General features: G+C 38.3%; 1 protein-coding gene across 1 annotated transcript; it reads right to left on the bottom strand.

Annotated features, from left to right (window-relative positions):
• Positions 1 to 528: 528 nt before the first annotated feature.
• Positions 529 to 3,046, bottom strand: LOC149191885 (uncharacterized). Its single transcript, XM_089406768.1, has 2 exons — positions 1,771 to 3,046; positions 529 to 1,394 (listed from the first exon to the last, which is right to left on the bottom strand). The coding sequence occupies exons 1-2, from the start codon at positions 3,044 to 3,046 to the stop codon at positions 529 to 531; spliced, it is 2,142 nt and encodes a 713-aa protein (XP_089262894.1).
• Between the last annotated feature and the right edge of the window lie 17,950 nt (positions 3,047 to 20,996).

The raw sequence follows: 20,996 nt of genomic DNA, 5'->3' as shown, positions 1-20,996 counted from the left end.
AATGAATGTTGCATTCAGACCTGGATACATCCATCTTAGAGTTCGCGATTCTTCCACTACCTGCCAAACTTCCCATTTGATTAGATCCCAAAAGTGCTGAAAGAAGTTTGAAGTAAATCCGTCTGGTCCTGGCGCTTTCCCTGCTTTTAGTTGATTCACCGCAGTCTCAACCTCCTATAGACTTATAGGCTTGAGAAGAAGAGTGTTGTGATCATCCGTAATTAATCTGGGTATATGTCTGATAATTTTATCAATGGCCTCTGTTCTGTTTATGTTGGGTTCTTGATTCATCTTCTTGAAGTAGTTGAGGAATTCCTGTTCTATTCCTTCGTGGGTTTCTATTTTGGTGCCTTGCTCATTATTGACATAAGAGATTTGATTGATCATTCTTCTTTGGACTGTGGTTTTGTGAAAGAATTTCGTATTCTTTTCACCCTCCTTCAGCCATCTAACTCTCGATTTTTGCCTCCAGAGAGTTTCCTCCTGTAGGTCTCTTTCAAGGATTTTGTTTTCTGTAGCCTGCTCTTTCTAGGCTAGCTCTTCAGAACGTCCTTCAGAGATCATTCTTTGCTGTATGTCTTTCATTTCTTGAATGAGGATTTCCTTCGCTTTGAAAATGTTGCCGAAAATGGATTTATTCCAGCGTTTTATCTCCTCTTTGAGGTGCTTCAGCTTCCTTTGGAATATTGACATTTTTGTTCCATCCATTGGATTGAAATTTTTCCAAGTTGTCCTAATAAATTCATGGAAGTCCGGATGAGTCAACCAGAAAGCCTCAAACCGAAAGGGTCGTCTTATGTTGCTACCAGGCTGATTCCAGTGAAGGGCTATGGGCCAGTGATCAGAACCTGAAAAAGGAAGGATGGAGGCTGTAAATTCTCCCCCTATATGCACTGCATTATCAGAGATAAAAAAGCGATCAAGATGCGAAGCTATTTGCATTGGAACTGCCCTTTTGTTGTTCCAGGTGTAGAGGCCATTGTTTGTGGGAAGGTATATCAACCAATTGTTTTGAATGAAGTCTTTTAATATGGATCCATCCCTGTTTATTCTGCAGCGTCCTCCCTTCTTTTCCTCCATTGATGCGATCATATTGTAGTCTCCGCCTGAAACCCATAGCGGGTATTTCCTCTCTGCATTAAGTTGCGTTAAAGCTTCTAGGATCTCAACCTTATGCTGGGTTTCTTGAGGAAAATACACATTTGTTATGTGTCCATAGATATTGGTTCCAATTATATGAAAGATAGCTTGAATGAAATTTTTGTTTGCATGTATGTTAACTAGTTGTATCATCCTTGCATCCCAGAGCACTGCAAGTCCTCCTGAGGCTCCCTGAGCATCAACGGCTATGACTAGCCCACCTGGCGAGGCCTTTGCTACTATCTTTTCCAAGACTGTCGAAGTACATTTTGTCTCTTGCAAAAATAGTATTGTTGGTTTTTCCTCCATTAACATATTTTTTAAAAGTCTTCCTTTCCTTGGGCAATTAAGCCCTCTAATATTCCATGATATCAACTTCATTGGGAAGGTTTGGGGTTGGTGTTGAAATACTTGGATAACTTGGCATATCTGCCCGAATCTACCAATACTTCTCCAATCTTGATGGTTCTCTCTAAAGCAGTTTTCCTTCCTCTTTTTTTGTTGTCTTTGGTGATGAATTTCCCATCCCATTGACTGCCGATTTGAACCCCTAGTGAGTATTTTTTTTATCTTTGTTGAGGACTGCCATTAGATTGTCCACTTTTCTTTCAGGTATTTTGTCAAAATTACCTGTTTTGCATGCTTTTTCTAGGCCCAGTATGTCTAGCTCGCCGATGTCTATTGATTCCGTATCCTCCTCCATGATTTGAGGTTCGTGATGACTTCCCTCTCCTTCCTTCTCTTTTCCTGTACTAGGGTTTGTGCCATCTATCTCCATTTCAGGGAGGCTCCAGGTTTTTGAAGCGGTCTGGATCTTATAACCTTCTTGTTCAGCATCCTTATCCCCCTCTTTCGAATGAGATCCTTCGGTCTTTTCCTGGTTAGATCCTTTTTTATTGGAGGTTAGATTTTCCTGATCCTGCAAATCTTCAGTGGCCAGAGCTGCAAAGCTGTTGCTGGTAGAGGGTTTTGATTGATCCCCTGGGGTTATCTTAGTAGGTTCTACTAATTTTTTGTTTCCTCTTCTACGATTTGTCACCTTAGTGAAGCCATCTGACGCTAAATTTTCCTGGTCAGCTTGAACCAAGGGTTTACTGTTTAAAGGGCAATCTCTGCAAAGGTGTCCTAGGTCATGACATTTCCTGCACCTAAAGGGTACATGCTCATAATAAATTAACTGATTCCATTCGACATCTTCATGAACGAGACTTACCGTATCAGGCAGAGGTTGTTTCAGGTACATATATACGCAAATCTGTGCATATGAGGTATATCTCTGCGTCTTTGTGTCTTCTGCTACCTTGACGAAGTCGCCCAGAACTTTACCGATAGCTTTTAGAGACTCCTCTTCCCAATATTCCCATGGCAGCGAGTACAGCCTGATCCAGACCGGTGCCCAACTTAGATCTTCCTTATCAGGGTTGAATCTTTCAATCCATTCTCTTAGGAAGAGCCCAACAGAGTTAAAGAAGTATGGCCCTCCTTCAAAAACTCTGTTTTTGTCTTCCAAGCAGTTGAAGACTGCGGTGAAAAACCCTTTCGGCCCTAGATGCAAGGTGATGTGGCATTTTGGATGCCATTTAACATTAATCCAGGCTCTCAACGCTTTCTCATTTGGCCATATTCCAATAAATTTGCCTATGAGAGCATGATCTCTCATATATTGAATTCTGGCATTGATTCGATGACTGGGTAGCTCCACTTTTGGCCTGTACGTAGCTACTGGCTTGCATGTGGACGAACTTACTTTCAGCTTGTCTTGTTGTGCTTGATCAGTCTGCTTCTGCTGAGTTTTGTCTGTACCTCCATCATTGTGCTCCTGTTCCCTTTCAGAACCCGCTAAATGCCCTTGTTGATTGTCATTTGTTGGAGGAGGCACCCCTCCTTCCCCCTGGTGGGGGTTCATCGTACCCGCCTGCCAAGACCTACGGGCTTAGGTGTGCTTCTCTGCCACTTTTGGATCTGATGGCCTCTGTGCACAGGTCCTGCCGTTGCAGGTTAGCTCAGAAACCCTAATGTCGTGTCGCCGACCTTGCTCTCTCCCGATCGAGTTTCATCGGCTCAAAAAAATCGTTATTTAGGCTCAACTCTTCTTGTTTTGTTAATTTAATGTGAAAATATTATTAATGTCAGCTCTTTTGTGGTAGGTGTTAAAATTCCTTTAGCAGCAGTTCCTATACCAGTTGTGCCTGCACCAACATTCCTGCACCAGCTCTCCCTGCACCAACATGCTTGCACTAATTTGGGGTTTTCATACATTGACACATCTATAGGGAAATATGAAAGAGGTTTTTGTTCAAAATGGTTTTTGAACACTTCCACATAAGGCAATATACACCTATGTCATACAGATTTATGTTTAGGCAATAATTAAAGCCTCAGCCCCAAATTCGCAGCAGTTTCCAAACTACCAACTTCTGCCTCGTTTTCCATGCACGTGAAGGAAAATGAAGAAATTCTAGAACATGGGTTTTGGTCCTAGTATAGGAAATTGACAAAGTCTCAAACTTATTTCTAAAATTCACAATGGTCTAAAAGTTACATAATGGTCTTTGAGGCAGTTTTCTAAAAATAAACTATTTTTCTAGAATTTTAACATCTGAGATTTCAAACAGACATTTTCAAGCATGATTTCTTAGGTAATGGATATGAACTAGAAAATTATAAGGGAGGTTATTATTGAAAATATAACAAGCTAAATTTCCTCCAAACAATTTTCTGAAATTCGTAATGCTTTTGGAGATACACAAAATTCTTTGGAGGCATTTCGTTAAAAAAACCAATTTTTCCAGAAGTGTAGAAAATGGCCAGACTTGGCAAATTCGTGCTAGATCTTCATTCCTTCAATGGATAAATGGTTGTACCGATATTCTATTGATGAATATCAGTTTGGATTCAATCCCAATGTTATTTGCCAAAGAAACTATCATGTAAAAACCAATATAAAAGAGAGGAGCTACGTAGGTGCGGGGAGGATGGTAGTTGTAGTTTGCAAAGTGTGTTTCATTTGTAGAACATGGAATTAGATCTTGTTGTGTAGGGAAGGAGGAGCTGTGTACTAGTGCGATGATCCCTGGAGGGGACCATTGGAGCCAGCGCTACATTATTTAATGAATCTATAACAAGATTTCTGAAATGAATTTCCTTGGCATTAAATTCTGAATTCTACTTTCTACTTTGAAATTAGTTTATTTGGCAATCATTTCTGAGTAATTTTGTTTCTCTATAATGTTCTAAGATTGTGATTTAAATTTTTGAAAGGGTAATGAGCTGGATGGTTGGGCCCACGAGCCAGTCCGTTGCCCCAAACCTCTTAATTTTCATTTGCTGCATTTTAGTTTACTTGGTGTGAGTGTGATCTTAGATAATTTTGAAATTTATTTTCATGGCTCTTCTTTCAGTCATTTCATTTTCAATTTCGTTCCAAAAGCCTTATTTTACTACTGTGGTTATTTAAGTTTAATATCAAGTCTTTTGGATATATTTTCATAAAGGCTGAACTAAAGTAAATGGTGAATGTTTTAACTGCGTCTCTTATTTATTCCTACAAAGATATACCCTGATCTCATTGATGCATAAAAAAGTTTATTTCTAGAATGCAATGGTGAAATAATTGTTGAGCAAGAATTCTGGTTAACTTAACTTAACATATACTCATAATTTCCTTTGAATATTATATGAGACAGATTCCTGCACTTTTGCAGAAAAACATTTATTCCTACACTGTTGCAGGAAAACATTTATTCCCGCATTGTTGCAGGAAAACATTTATTCATGCACTTTTGCAAGAAGATGCTTGGATCAACATAAGGAAAGATCGTGAATCTTGTTGACAAAATGCTCGCATAATTCTTCATTATAGTTAAATGTTGCATATATTATAAGGAAGTATTTAATAAGATTAGGGTAAACAACATGAATTATATATTTGTTCTTATTGCATATTTCTCTTACAACTAAAGTACTCAATTTTCTTTAAGAGAAGCAATGCATTATTATTTTGATTCTTCTTAAAGCATTCAATTATTTCCTTAGATTAGTTGGAATGAAGTTGTTGTGTGATTTCAAGTTTAAATTCATGTTTGCAACATAACAATAATGTTTTAAGAGGTTTCACATTCTTTATTTCTTGAATCACTTTCTTTTGAATGGGGCCTACATTCCCTTGTCCCCTGGACAATTGAGGAAGACTTACTGTATGATTCAACTCAACCCAAAAGAGGAGCCAGAAGCAGAGTCCCGAAGTGTGTTTACTTTTCTTTAAAGCGTCTTGTTTATTTTTCCTGAATGATGCTCCTTTTGAATTTCTTGCAAGAGTTTGGTTTTTATTTAACAGATCCCTGAGGTCTTATTCTGGCATATATTGTGCTACACTTATAATTTTACTTACCTGGGTTGAAAAATTAAATTTTGGTGTAAATCTTGCATTTATACCACCTGAAAAATTTAATCTCCATTAAAATTTTGATATATCACTTTTCAGTATAGTTAAACCATGGAGGAGGAATTATGGCTAACTGAGAGGCGACATTAGAGAAATTTTTAGGTTTAAAATGGGCCTCTTAAGGAATATTGTAAAATAATAGTGGAAGTAATAAAATAGCATTAGATTATATCATCAAATTTTAGAGGGAAAAAAAGAAAAACTACTTTTTCAACATGCATTTTACACTTATCTCCCTATAGTTTTAGTCAAATTTCGAGTGGCAGCACTTGGTCAATGTAGTTTTTAATTCCTCATCCAAGTAGTACCTATGCTGAATATTTTCGATAGACCTTGCTCCTCGAAAATGAAAAATGCATCAAAAATGTGATTGCAATCTCAATTTTCATTTATTTCATGCATAATTTAATTCTTCATCCAAGGACTACCCATGTTGCATGCCTTCAATGGACCCTACTAAATGAAAAATGAGAAATACATGAAAAACGTGATTCCAATCACGTTTTTCATGTATTTCTCATTTTTCATGTAGTAGGGTCCATCGAAGGCATGTGACATGGGTACTTCTTGGATGAGGAATTAAATTATGCATCCAACGAGTGATCCCACTCCAAATTTGAGTAAAGTCGTAGGGAGATAAGTTGAAAATACGATTTGAAATGATAGTTTTTAATTTTTTAATTATTTTACTTTTTTACTCCAAAAATGGTGAATCATCCCCCATGGTTGACATCATAATCTTCAATCTTATTGGTTCTTATAAATATTATTTTGGTTGCACATTTTTTCTTCTAGGTCATTTTAGACCTCAAAATTTCTCTAATGGGGAAGCGAAGGTTGAATGCGCTACAAAATTTGGCAATGCACTAGAGTCTATTCGATTACACATGGAGAACCCTCTTGAAGGTAATTCCATTTTAACTTAAGGTAAAGTGGGAGACAGAACCTTAAACAACTGTCAAATCCTCATTGTCAAAGTCATAGGGAAAAAAAGGAGAGTGGAAGGTGAAAATATCAATGGTAATCTAGGCCATAAGATTACTGAAAAATTGGTTGACCTACGAGATTAAGTAAATTTTTGGGTATTCGATTTGGAAATGGAGTATTTATATGGGATACTATAAAATTCCTCCATTATTGATATTAACAAATCTCCCATATTACTATAGTATGGGCCCAAAGAATTTTAATAAAAAAATGTTGTATGATCATAAGAGAAATATTCATGAAGAAATTGGTTAAGGATGTAGATAATGATAACCCTGACTGATTTACCAATTTCTTAGATTGGGGAGACATATCGTGGCAGTGATGAATTTGTAAAATGTAAACATTAATTAAATCATGTTGTTCTATGCACCTTGATTTGGATTGTGAGTTAGTGCATTCGATAATAGTCCGAGGATAAAATTTATATGCCTATGAATCTAACTTAATAAACATATTAATAACACATTCGAAAAGTCCATATAAAAAGAAAATGATCAATCCATAAAGAATATTAATATTAATGACAAAGCTAATACTAATATCATAACAACTAGCAAAACCACATTAATAAATATGGTTGATATACAATGTGTTGAAAATGCAACAAGAAAATCCTAATTTAATTTTGTCCTTGAATTAAATTAGGAACTAAATTGTAATTCCACATCTCATGACAACTTGTAATAGTTAACTAAGTTAATTTGAATTAGTTGGCTCAGTTAATTATAGTTGAGGGTCTAACTTGAGTCATGTAGAGTGTCTCCTACTTTATAGGAACCCTGGTTGAGTTTATTTTGAGTTGTAATTAATTAATTCAGTTTAACTGAGTTGAAGTCACTTAAACTAGTTCCAAGTGATGGAGGAACTAGTAGGAGGTCAGACAATGGGGTGTTGCTTCATGTGTTCAACAAATTCACTGATCATTTACTCATAAATAAATCATGCATTTCATATCTTAGAGTTGCCCAATTGAGATTGGAGTTCAGGGACAATGTACTATCAATTGCATAAACATTTGAATTGTATAGGTGATGCATGAAATGAGAGGAAGGCTTATGAGGATTGCACAATTCATAATTGTGGGATAACCGTGACCGATTTACCGATTTCTTAGATTGGGCAGACAGATAGTGGCAGTGATGAATTTGTAAAATGTACACATTAATTAAATCATGTTTTTCTATGCACCTTGATTTGGATTGTGAGTTAGTGCATTCGATAATAGTCCGAGGATAAAAATTATATGCCTGTGAATATAACTTAATAAACATATTAATAACACATTCGAGAAGTCCATATAAAAACAAAATGATCAATCCATAAAGAATATTAATATTAAAGACAAACCTAATCGTAATATCATAACAACTAGCACAACGACATTAATAAATATGGTTGATATACACCGTGTTGAAAATGCAACAAGAAAATCCTAATTTAATTTTGTCCTTGAATTAAATTAGGGATTAAATTGTAATTCCACATCTCATGACAACTTTTAATAGTTAACTAAGTTAATTTGACTTAGTTGGCTCAGTTAATTATAGTTGAGGGTCTAACTTGAGTCATGTAGAGTGTCTCCTACTTTATAGGAACCCTGGTTGAGTTTATTTTGAGTTGTAATTAGTTAATTCAGTTTAACTGAGTTAAAGTCAGTTAAACTAATTCCAACTAATGGAGGAACTATTAGGAGGTCAGACAGTGGGGTGCAACTTCATGTGTTCAAATAGTTAACTGATCATTTACTCATAAATAAATCATGCATTTCATATCTTAGAGTTACCCAGTTGAGATTGGAGTTCAGGGGCAATGTACTATCAGTTGTATAAACATTTGAATTGTATAGGTGGTGCATGGAATCAGAGGAAGGCCTATGAGGATTGCACAATTCATAATTGTGGGAACTGCACAAGGAAATAGGAGCTTGGTAGATAACATATTTGGCTAAGTATTGGCTTGAGCTTGTTTTGGAAATAGTGAGATAGATAGAGATAATATAGAGGTTGCTCAGGCTTGAGCAAATAATTGTAATCTTGTCATATTTTGGAATTAATGCGATATACAAATAGCAGGGGTATAGTTGTGTGTTTCCCCATAAAATCATTATGTTATGTGTAATTTAATTCTTTCTCTTATATGCTTCAAGATTTCGTCGATCATTTATTGTTTCTATTGATGAGTATAGTAGATTCAAGTCAATTATTTTAGCATATTACAATCTGTAGTTTGAATCTACAAGGAATTTCTACATGGTGTCAAAGCTGAAATCACTATAGAAGAGGAGAATATGAGTTTTCATTTTGTAGGACAAATCGAATTTGTAGTAACATACTTGAGATCCAGTAGGATGTTGTTCTACAAATTAAGACTCAAATATGCCATTGAGGGTAGTTTGAACTATATTTCTTGGAAGGGAAAGATGGAGGCAGTGTTGGAAGACAACAAGCTTAAGGAATTCATAGAAAAAGATAATATTAAGCCAGTTGACCCTCAAGATCTGACAGAGTGGAGAAAATTAATGGAAAAGGCGAGAATGATTAGACTAGAAGGATTTCGAGATCATATTGTATCAAACCTACATGATAAGAAAACTCCATTTGCAATATGGAAGGCCTTAACAGATTTGTTTCAAAACAGAAGTGACCATAGGAAGTTGGAACTGAAGGAAAAGCTCAAAGAGATCAAGATGGAGAAGGGTGACTCTATACCAAAGTACTTAACCAAGGTCACCCAATGTTTGGATGATCTTGGAAGTGTTGGACTTTGTTGTAGTGGCTGCAAACACCATCCAAAATTTTGCCTTAACTTCCTTTTGGAGCCTCCCTACCAACAATCCTCAGTAGCATGTCTCGCACTGTTAATCATATAGGCTTCAGTTGTTTCTCAGTGTCTTCTTAGCCTGTGCATGTCATTTTCCTTCACTCCCCTCACAGGCTATATTTCTGGACTTATACCATGTGTTGACCAAGCAACTCCCCCAGAAAATTGCATAATTCTGGAGGGGAACTATCCTTCCCTCTAGAAATTGCGCATATCAACTGGCCAGCCTACTGAGCTCAAGAATTTTGCAAATCAGTTTTTCAGACTTCCCTCAGAAAATTATGAAATTCTGGAAGGGAACTAGCCTTCCATCTAGAAATTGTGCAAATTAGCCTGCCAGCCTACTGGGCTCCAAAATTGTGCAGAGAAGTCAGGCAGTGTTCCTCCAGGAAATTGTGCAATCTGGCCCAACACTGCTGCTCAGCCTAGAAATTGTGAAATTCTGGGAGGCAGTCACCTACTGACCCTAGAAATTGCTCAATTACTCTGGGACAGTTAGCCCAACTCAGCCTAAGAACTGCAAAAATTTTCATCCTAGCCTAGCAGACTGATGCATGTGCCTTTAGGATGATCGGATCCCTCCGGGACCGAGCAAAATTGATTTGCATGCATGGACTATTTTTCGAAGGCAGCATGCAAAGGCATCCCTAGATTTAGGGATCTATTTCTAGCAGTTGGAGGTTACATGCAATGCTCATTTTAAAAATCTCCCGCGAAGTGTCGCTTTTCGTATATTTGTGGCATGCATGCCATAACATTGATTTTATCAAAACTTATGAATCTGATGCTGTAAATCTCATTCATTGCATCGATCTTGCAGCTCTAACATCCCACATTGCATGTAGGATTCGTCGGCACAGTCAGCTCAGTGATTTCAGGGTTAGCCTTCTTTGCATGTCTTGCACTACATTTTTGTCATTTTTTGTGTTTCGCCTCGTGTGAGTGTTGTCTGCTTGATTTTAGTGAGTGCTTGATTTCATTTCAATGTATGTTAGCTTGTAGAAACATTGTTTCAATTTTCGTTCGCATCTCATTGTTGTTGCATGCATGACACTATTTTTTCACTAACGGTTTTCGTTGCGGCGAATCACTTCACACACATGCATGCTTTCCCATTTTCTGAATCATGTAATTATTGTTTGCATGCATGATCATTCACTCTTGTTTACACTCAGTATCACCATGCATTCAGACTTCTCATGTTTTTGGTAGTCAATCAGCGGGTCTGGGCTGCCTTGGCCCAGACCTTTCCTTGCCCGACTAGAATTATGCATTTATGGAACTGAAGGCTCTCCCTTCCCTACATAAATTTCACAAATCTGGCCTAGCACCGACCTTTGGGCTTACATTTCCAAATTTTGGGAGGCAGTGCCTTGCTGGCACCAGAAACTGCGCAATGCAGTTTGCTGGTTTACATGTCGCTGCTGATTGAAATTGTGCATTGCGAAATTTTAGTCCTCAACAGGCCAGGTTGTACTATGCATTGCACAGTTCCAACATTCAGTCAGCCTCCCGACAACTAGGACTGTGCCTTGTGTAGTTTTGGCAGTCAGTCTCCCAGCCACCCTGTGAAAATTGCGCAATTTTCACAGACAGTCACACATGTATGTTTCATGTCAATCCTCCAGTTTGTTTTAGTTTTTGACTGACTGATTGCTTGTCATGAGTGTTTCTATGTCTCCAGGTATCACAGTTATTTGTCTGTCTCTCAGCATCAGCACAAGTACAATCACTTCGAAGAGAGCAGAGTCGAAGACACCGTTCAAAGAAGGACTGGGGATGTAGTCGATCAAGTTTCTATGAACCTACCTATCTATGAAGACATCAAGTTGTTCATGGACAAGGATATCAAGATGAAATGGCAGCAACGTCACAGCAAGAAACACCATCAGCAGCAACAGAAGGTAGCACAACTGCATGCGACAAATGCAAGAGGAAGGTTGTTTACATCACAGAGGCAGAACAAAGTTGCAAGCTCAAGCATATCCACTTGTGATGGAAGCAGCTTTGGAGAATGACGCTAAGAGGCAATAGCGCAATGAGAGGATCGTGCGAAGGTAGAGAGAGAAATAGAGAAGGATTCGCAGGTGCTGAAGCGACAACTCAAAGAAGAACAGGAATTGAACCAACAAAAGAAGAAGTTGCAATGAGAACAGGTACAATAGGAGGCCCAACATGCACAAACTGATGAAACTATGCCTATACAGGTTATGGACCCATCAAGCAGCTGGTATAGAGCAGACAGGGTGAGCAGTGTTGCCAATCGTATGCAAGGTTATTCAGGAACATGGATGTCATTATGCGAATGCATGTGATCCCACCCATTCGACACACTCAGTAAGGAAAAGACAAGAACCATGTCCGGCTGGATCTGAACATGTATTTTGACAAGTTGATGTACATTGTCACTAGCACACACTTGGATATCAGCACAGAGACTATACATCAGTATGTTGGCATTCCAACTGCACTCAAGTCGATGATGCGCTTGTTATCAGATGAGTTGGACAGAGGAGCCATATCAGTGTACCCAAAAGCAACAGAGGCAAGAGTTCGCTTTCAGCAGGATGTCACCATTAAGCGCACGGACACCATCACAGAAAACCAAGCTTGGCATCAGTCCACCACCATCGATCATCGCAAGGATGTCGAAGAGTTGGTCTTCCCACGACTTTCAAAGTCTTAGTGGATTCTTGCATGGCTTTCTCAAGCTTATTTTGTCTCACATGGCTAGTGGCTACATGTGCATATTGTATGTAATGCCTTATCAAGTGGAAGTTCAAGTGCTAATAACTGAATGTAACGGTCATAGAGTAGTTGAATAGTTAGGAGGGTAGATGAACAGTCATAAAGGATAATGTCAAGGGCCACCCCATCCTTTGCTATATATAGTACCTCATAATTGTGTTAGGTCCCCGTTATCACCCTAAGAAACTCTTCTAGGTTGTATCTCAGAAATGCTCGGGAACATTACAAACTTAACATAATGTTGGAAATGGATGAATGGAAGGAATGACGCTTGTTCAAGCCAGATAACCACTTCTACTATGCTTAACCCCAGACATGGGTGAACACCCCTAGACTATAAGGCTTTAGACCACCAATTACTCACAGTTTGAGGATTATGTGAACATGGGGAATACTGACCACACCAACAGATGCGCAAGGCCATGTGATGGTCGGCTACAACTAGTAAAGAGGTCTACAAATCTATTTCCTAATGAAAAAACAGGATGATAGCTCTTTGGCATTAAGTAAATAGAAACCTGCATAACACATTCAATGATACATACTAGACTTCAACATCAAGAGAACATGAAATATGCATAATAGGCATAGCCCCTCTAATGCTAAACATCAAGAGAACAGCCCCTCTAATGCTAAACATCAAGAGAACATGAAATATGCATAATAGGCATAGCCTAGAATAGAGTAGAGATGGGAAGTGAGCAATTAACAGCAAAAGAAGTTTGTATTAGCTGAAAATGAAGACCAGACGCTGCAAGTATCACAGTCGTTACAGTCTCCAGAATTTTAACCTCACATCAAAACAACAACCATCAACCCCCATTACATCCGTGTTCTGGGTATATATAGAGTTTCTTTACAAAATTCTCTGATATTCTATGTGTGGAGGGTCATAATTTGCCACCAACCACTTTAACTATCTAAAATGGGCCTTTGCTACGACCTCCTACTTCAATGAATGAATTTGACATTCTTTGGTACTTTGTTGTACTCCTCAAGAAAGTGAAGTGTTATATTGAAGAAGTTCCATAACTAATAAATGCCCTAATCTACTTGAGGCATGTCCTTCTCGTCCATCAACCATAGTACTCTTGAATGAAGAGGTTGAGGATTAACTGCGCAGAGTGCTGAATACTAGCTGCCTTCTTCCTTCAGATGCATGGGACAGGCCAAAGACACAAAAACTGCATGGGGAAAGAATGGAGGGCAGGGAATAAATGTTAGTCGTTGGATCACATGGATGGACAACGGAGATCTATCAGTGGGAGACATTGGGAGGAAGCAAGGCAGAGTGATTATGAGTTGTCAGATCTTGCAGATGGATGGCGGAGATCGGTTTACAGGAGGCATTAGGCGGAAATGGGAATGCACAACCGTGAGCCATCAAATCGCAGGCGGATAGATCCGATGGCTATCGGGCCGAAGAGATACACAGGGATTAACGGCCTGGGAAAGTGGTTTGCGCGGCAGGGCGGTATTGATCGAACCGCTTATGGGGGATGGGTGGTATTCATACGTGGGGGAGCGATGCGAGTTAGCGGGTGATGCGTGGTGGTGTGATGGGAGGGAAACCACTTTCCCCGCGGGATAAAGTGCGGGCATGTTTCAATGGGGGGGGAAACGTATGTCGTTGGATCTCATGGTAAACGATCAGACGACAGGGTTTGAATATGTACGTTTTTTTACTGATGTGACAGGAAAAACCAGAGAAAGCACATGGTCATGTGAATTTAGTCATATTATGGCTAAAACTTAGCGCTCGGGGTCAGAGGAACCACATAATTACACAAAGTTTCAGAGTAAAAATGGAGGTAGCGGGTTTCAAAATATAAGCGGGGGTGAAGGGGAATAAGGAAGGTGATCGGTGCAGACCTTTTCCAAGCAGAAACCAAGGAAATGAGCTTGCCTAGGCCCCTTGAACATTAGCAACCTGTAGCAGAGCTAACACTGGCTCCTTCTCGGGATGAGACCCTCCCTGTGAGGTCTAAAGGACATGCAGATCAATGCCTTTCTGATGAAAAACAAATTAACAAAATTCCTAGTGTTCCATTGGGCATGGAGTGTCACTGAACCTATACTAAGACTGATAAAATCAAATATTTACAATTTTAAGGCCAAAAGACCTTAAATAACATAAATTTTCATAAAATGCCCATTAACTGGGCCATCAAAAACTGCATCTCCTCCCATAATTTTCAGTATGAAGGTGTTGTTCCCTTGAATCTGAGAAATGATAAAAGGCCATGTCCAGAAAGCATCAAACTTTTCATTGTTGCCTTTATTTTATTTCAATGCATCCCATTTTAGAACCAGGTCTCCAACCTGAAAATTATCTGCTTTTTCCTTCTTTTCAAAGGCTTCCTTGATCCTCTTCTGTTGTGTTGTAGCCTTTTCAACCAGCTGTTCTCGGATTTGATGTACCTCTGCCAAATTAGTGATCCTTTTTGCCATGTCTTCTCCCTCACTATGTTCTTCTTGCAGGAATTTTGCCACAGAGAGATTTAACTGAATTGGAAACACAGCCTCAGTGCCATATACCAGCCTGAATGGAGAGTTCCCTATGGATTTCTTGGTGGTTACTCTGTCAGCCCATAGTGCATACCTAAGCTTCGAATACCAATTTCTTTTATTGTCTTCCAGAAGCTTCTTAATTATCCTTATCAAGCTTTTATTAGAGAATTCTGCTAGACCATTTCCTTGAGGATAATATGAGGTGGAATGAACCAGTTTAATGCCCATTGAATCACACATATCCACCAATTCATTTGCTCTGAAGGTTGCTACATTATCTGTGATTATTTTATGTGGAAAACTAAATCTGGTGAAGATATTCTCTGTCAAAAACTTCATTACCACATTATGATCAGCCTTTCTGGTAGGGATTGCTTCCATCCACTTAGTGAAATAATCAATGGCTACTAATATCCATATGTGTTGGCCACTAGAATGTGGATTGATCTCTCCAATGAAATCCAAGTCCCACTACTGAAAGGGCACTTTTCATGTATTGGTTTTAAGGGCAGGGACTTCAACTGTTGCTTTCCTTCAAATCTTTGGCACCTGTCACAAGATTTAACAAATGAAAATACATCAGAAAATAAGGTGAGCCACTAGTACCCAGCTCTGAGGATCTTATGGGCAATGGTTTTCCAATAATGGTGCCATCCACACATGCTGGAATGAAACTGCTGCATAACTTTTGTTGATTGTTCTTTGTCCAGACACCTCAAAAGTACTCTAGATGGATCCCTCCAGTAGAGCAGATTTTCATGGATACAATATTTTGCTGGCCTAAGTTTAACAGTTCTGACTTGACTTTGAGTAAGGCCTAGAGGAATTTCTAGCTTCAGAAAGAATTTAACTATTACAGAATACCAATAACAAGAAGCTATATTTTCGGCCAATGTCTGATTCTTTTCTGGTTTAGTTGTTTCTTCTTCTTCTGCCTGACCATTTTCTGCAATTGTGCCCATGAAATGTATGTCCAATGTTCTGCAATTTTCTTCAGCCAATAACTTGGCAGGACCCTGACCTTTGACTAGCTTTGTGGGCTTTAATTCTATATTAAATTCAATCAACTTTGCAATCCATTTAGCCCTTCTTCCATCAACATCAGGTTGTGTTAAGACATCTTTTATTGCAGCAGAGAGTACATATGCAATTATCTTGGAATGCAGAATGTAAACTCTGAAAGCTTTCAAAGATTTAATAAGAGCATATGCTTGTTTCTCAATAATGTCATACCTCAGTTCGGCATCCCTTAATTTTTTTCTGAAAAATGCCACTGGATGCTCTGAACCTTCTTCATATACTTGCAATAACACTGCTACAAGGGTGTCATTAGAGGAAAAAGAAAATATATGGAACTCCTTGTGTTATGAAACCAGCTCAAGAAAAGATAGAAAAGATAGATCAACGCCTTAGAATTCAGCCTCTTCGAGGGGGCAACCTCCCTTACATTACATAAATGAACAATTCTTGGATGATACAAATGACAAAACCTCCTTTCTATATATAGGAGTCTAAGGAGTCACAATATAATCCAGCCGACCTAACAATAATAATATAAAGCCACAAAAATAACAATAGAGGGATTCTATGGGGCACAGAAATAATAATATGGGGGTAATAGGGGCACAACAATATAAATAAGGGGTATAACTACAATAGTAATGGGGTAATCACTAGTATTATAGGGACCCAACATGCCCCTCTCCTTCAAAAACGTGTTGTCCTCAACGCTTGAGTAGTTCTGGATACTTCTGCATAAAATTCTCATCCTCCCATGTGGAATCTTTAGCGGATAAGTTCTTCCACTTGATAAGATACTCTTAAATTGATCGATTTCGTAGCTGTCGAGTTCTTGTTTCTGTGACTGCTTCCGGTTCCAATATAAATTTTCCTTCCTCGTCAAGTTCTGGCAATATCGTTTGACTGGTAGCTTGTCGCCTATAACCTTCTTTAAACATGAAACATGGAAAACTGGGTGCAATCGAGAAGCTGCAGGAAGCTCCAATTTGTATGCCATAGTACCAATCTTTTCCAACACCTTGTACGGACCATAATGCTTTGGTGATAATTTATTATCCTTCTTAGCTTGCTTTAGGGAAATTTGCTTATATGGTTGTAGCCGTAGGAATACCCAATCACCTACATCAAAACTTCTTTCACTGCGATGTTGATCTGCCTGTTGTTTCATTCTATTTTGTGCCAACACGAGGTTATCCTTTAAGAGTTGGAGGACTTGTTGTTGATGTTCGATGTGATGTTCCACTGCTTTAACCTTAGAATTTTCTCTTAAATATGATGTGATTGATGGTGGTTGGTACCCATAAAGTGCCATAAATGGGGTCATTTTTGTTGCTGTATGGAAGGAAGTGTTATACCACCATTCAGCCAGAGGCAACCATTTGACCCATTGTGTCTGTTTATCAGATACAAAGCAACGAAGATATCCTTCCAAACATTTGTTTACTATCTCAGTTTGCCCATCAGATTGAGGATGATAAGATGAGCTATGAGCTAACTGAGTACCCAGACAAGAAAATAATTCTGTCCAAAAATTTCCAGTGAAAATGGGATCTCTGTCACTTACAATAATCTTTGGGTTTCCATGTAGCTTTTGAACTGTTTCCATAAATTCAGTAGAAACTATACTGGCTTTAAATGGATGTGATAATGCACAAAAGTGTGCATACTTGGTAAGTCTGTCAACTACCACCATGATGACACTCTTTCCCTCAGACTTGGGTAAACCTGTGATAAAATCCATTGAAACCTCCTCCCAACGTTGGCTTGGAATGGATAAAGGTTGTAATAGACCCGGTGTCTTAATTGTTTCAACTTTATTTTGTTGGCAAACCAAACATTCCACCACAAACTTTTGAATATCTGATTTAAGGCCATCCCAAAAAAATTCCTTCTTAACCCTGTGGTAAGTTTTTAAAAATCCTGAGTGCCCTCCTAAGGGAGAAGTGTGCAATTCCATAAGAATCTTTTGTTTTAGCTGGGAATTCTTACAGAGGTATAAGCGATCTTTGTACCATAACGAATAATTTTCCAAGCTAAATGTATCGAAAGTACTGGAATCTTGTTGTAGCTTTCGAATAAGTGCCCACACTTCTTCGTCATTCTTCCATTCCTCCTTTGCTTCGTTTATCCAATCTGGTTGGATAATAGAAATGACACACAACAATGCTTCCATATCCTCATCCTTTCTTGAGAGTGCATCTGCCACCACATTTTGCTTCCCTTTTTTGTAGATGATTTCAAAGTCATAACCCAACATCTTTGTGACCCACTTTTGTTGCTCTTCAGAGGATAATCTTTGTTCTAAAAAGTATTTAAGGCTATCATGATCCGTTTTTACCTTGAAGTGTCTTCCCATTAGGTAGGGTCGCCATTTCTTAAGTGCATGGAGTATTGCCAACATTTCCTTCTCATAAATAGATTTGCTTAAAAACTTTCCCTTGATTGGACGACTTTCAAAAGCAATGGGTCTTTCATCTTGCATTAGAACAGCACCAATTCCATTTCCTTAAGCATCACATTCCACAATAAAGGTTTTTGTGAAGTCCGGTGTAGCTAAGACCGGTGCTTGGCACATTGCCTCTTTAAGATGTTTAAAGGCCTTTGTTGCTTCCGGAGTCCATGAAAATGAATCTTTCTTCAATAATGTTGTTAGAGGTGCTGCTATTCTCCCATAATTCTTAACGAACTTGCGATAATACCTTGTCAACCCAAGAAATCCTTGCAGATGCTTTATGGATGTGGGGATTTTCCATTCCTTAATGGCTTTAATTTTGCTAGGGTCTACCTTAACTCCTTCATGAGATACAATATGACCCAAATATTCCACCTCCTGGACTCCAAAGAAACATTTGGATCTTTTTGCATATAGTTGTTTCTCCTCCAATAGTTGTAGCACCTTGTCAACATGTTCAACATGATCCTTCCAAGACTTGTTGTATATTAGTATATCATCAAAAAATACCAACACAAATTTTCTAAGGAATGGTTTGAAAATTGAATTCATCAAACCTTGAAATGTTGAAGGTGCATTGGTAAGGCCAAAAGGCATGACCAAAAATTCACAATGACCCTCATGAGTTCTAAATGTTGTTTTCGGAATGTCTTCAATCTTCATTCTGATTTGATGATATCCCGAACGAAGATCCAGCTTGGTGAAGTAAATTGATCCATGCAATTCATCCAGTAATTCATCAATGACAGGAATGGGAAACTTATCTTTAATAGTGAGCTTGTTGAGCTCCCTATAATCTAGACACATGCGCCATGATCCATCCTTCTTGTGCACCAATACTACTGGAGCTGAGAAAGAACTTTGACTCGGTTGAATTATACCAGCCTCTAGCATTTCTGCAACCATACGTTCAATTTCACTTTTTTGGACATATGGATATCTGTACGGCCTGATGTTTGGAGGAACACTTCCTGGAATCAGATGAATAGCATGATCATGATCACGCATAGGTGGGAGACCTTTGGGAGTCTCAAATACCTTGGAATGATTGTCCAGGACTTTTTGGAGATCTGGAGAAATAGATGATTCCAATGTGGAAACATCTAGCGAACATAATTGTGCAATTACACCTCTTTGCTCCTTTTTTAGAAGCTTTGTCATGCCATTAGAGCTGATTATCTTTCCTGGTTTCCCTGCAATACCCCTTAATTCAACTTCCTTTCCTTCCACAGAAAATTTCATGAAAAGTTCTTGAAAATTAAAAGCTATTGTACCCAAGGATTGTAGCCATTGGACTCCTAGTACAACATCAGCACCTCCCATTGGAATGGAAAGCATTGGGCTAGTCAATACATATTCTCCCATGGATAGCTTGATATTATGGCACTTTCCAGAACAATTTATTGTTCCTCCATTTGCAATCATCACTTGACACTCTGGTGCTGGATATAGGAAGCAATTCAATTCTTTTGCTACCCTACAATGAATAAAATTGTGGGTGCTTCCTGAATCAATCAACACTATTACCTTTTTCTTCTTGATTTGTCCTTCTATCTTGATGGTTTGAGGAGTGGTAATTCCCGCCAATGCATTACAAGATATGGTCGGATTTATTTGTTCTTCATCTAGGCTTTGTTCCTGGAATATATTCTCTTCTTTTGACCTTTCTTGCTCCTTTTCTTCTTCCTCTTCACAATCTATGTAGAATAATTTCTTCTCAGCACACTTATGACCTTTTGTGTATTTGCTATCACAATTGTAACAAAGCCCTTTTGCTCTTTTTTTCTTCCAATTGTTGTGGTGTCAACCTTGTAGGTTGTGGAAGACTATGGGCAACAACACATCCATCTTTATAGTTGTGAATGGTATGCTTCCTAGTTGCCATAATTTTGCTTTCCATTTTTCTTGCTAACCTGAATGCCTTCTCTAATGAATCAGGTTCCCAAAGGTGCACATCATGTTGGATATTATCCTTTAAAGACCCTATGAACACATCAATCCTATGCTCCTCTGGAATATATTTTACCCTTATGTTCAATTTTTGGAACTCCTCAATGTGCTCCATTATTGAACCCTTTTGTTTGAGACTTATCAATTGGCTAAAAAAAGTGTTGCTTTTTGTATCCTCATAATGTGCTATCAATTCTTCCGTAAAAATTGCCCAAGTGATAAATTGTTTACGAGAACAAAGCCATTGATACCATACAAACTGATTTGGTTCCAAATATAAAGTTGCCATACGTACCTTTTGTGTGTTTTGCACATTATTGAGATCGAAGAATTGTTCCATCTGTAATATCCATGTGGCAGGATCCTTGCCATCAAACTTCCTCATATTGACTTTTGGAATGTGGTGATTCTTCGATCCAACATTAGCGTCTATGGAATCATGACTAACATTTCTTTTGTTCTCATCATGAGTTTCCTTTACTACCTTTTCACCATTAGTAAGTATTTCTTGTAGAAAATTAGTCAAATCTGTCTTCAAATCTGCCATGCCCGTCTTCAAATTTGTGTTCAAATCTATCTTCAAATTGTCCATCTTAGCTTCCATGCCATTCATCTTAGCTTCCACGCCATTTATCTTAGCATCTGTTAATTTTTGTGAGCGTGACATTTGTTGCACTTGTTCTTGTAATTTTGATATATCATGTAGCATTTCTTCCTCTTCTTCATGAGTCATGCTAGAGCTTTCAGGTTCCTTACTAGGTGTTTGCATTTTCTTTCCTCGGGGCATCAGTTACCGATAATAATTCTCTACTATGCCCTTTGAATTCCTTCAAAATAAATTTTCAAACCAAGCTTAAGCAAAAATTTAAAAAAATCTACACACCTTTTTTCACTTTGTAGGAGCTCGATATTGCCTCTGAT

The sequence above is a fragment of the Pinus tabuliformis genome, chromosome 2_2 (genome assembly GCF_031772625.1).
Source record: "Pinus tabuliformis cultivar Carrire ecotype Pingquan chromosome 2_2, CPIR1, whole genome shotgun sequence".
Lineage (NCBI taxonomy): Eukaryota > Viridiplantae > Streptophyta > Pinopsida > Pinales > Pinaceae > Pinus > Pinus tabuliformis.
The sequence above is the reverse complement of the archived record's forward strand: the minus strand, read 5'-3'. Positions and strand labels throughout refer to the sequence as shown.

Coding starts and splice junctions, on each gene's coding strand:
- LOC149191885 (XM_089406768.1), bottom strand. CDS start 3,046: ATGAACCCCCACCAGGGGGAAGGAGGGGTGCCTCCTCCAACAAATGAC. Junction 1,395..1,770: donor AGAAAAAGCATGCAAAACAG/GTAATTTTGACA, acceptor GTACTTCGACAG/TCTTGGAAAAGATAGTAGCA.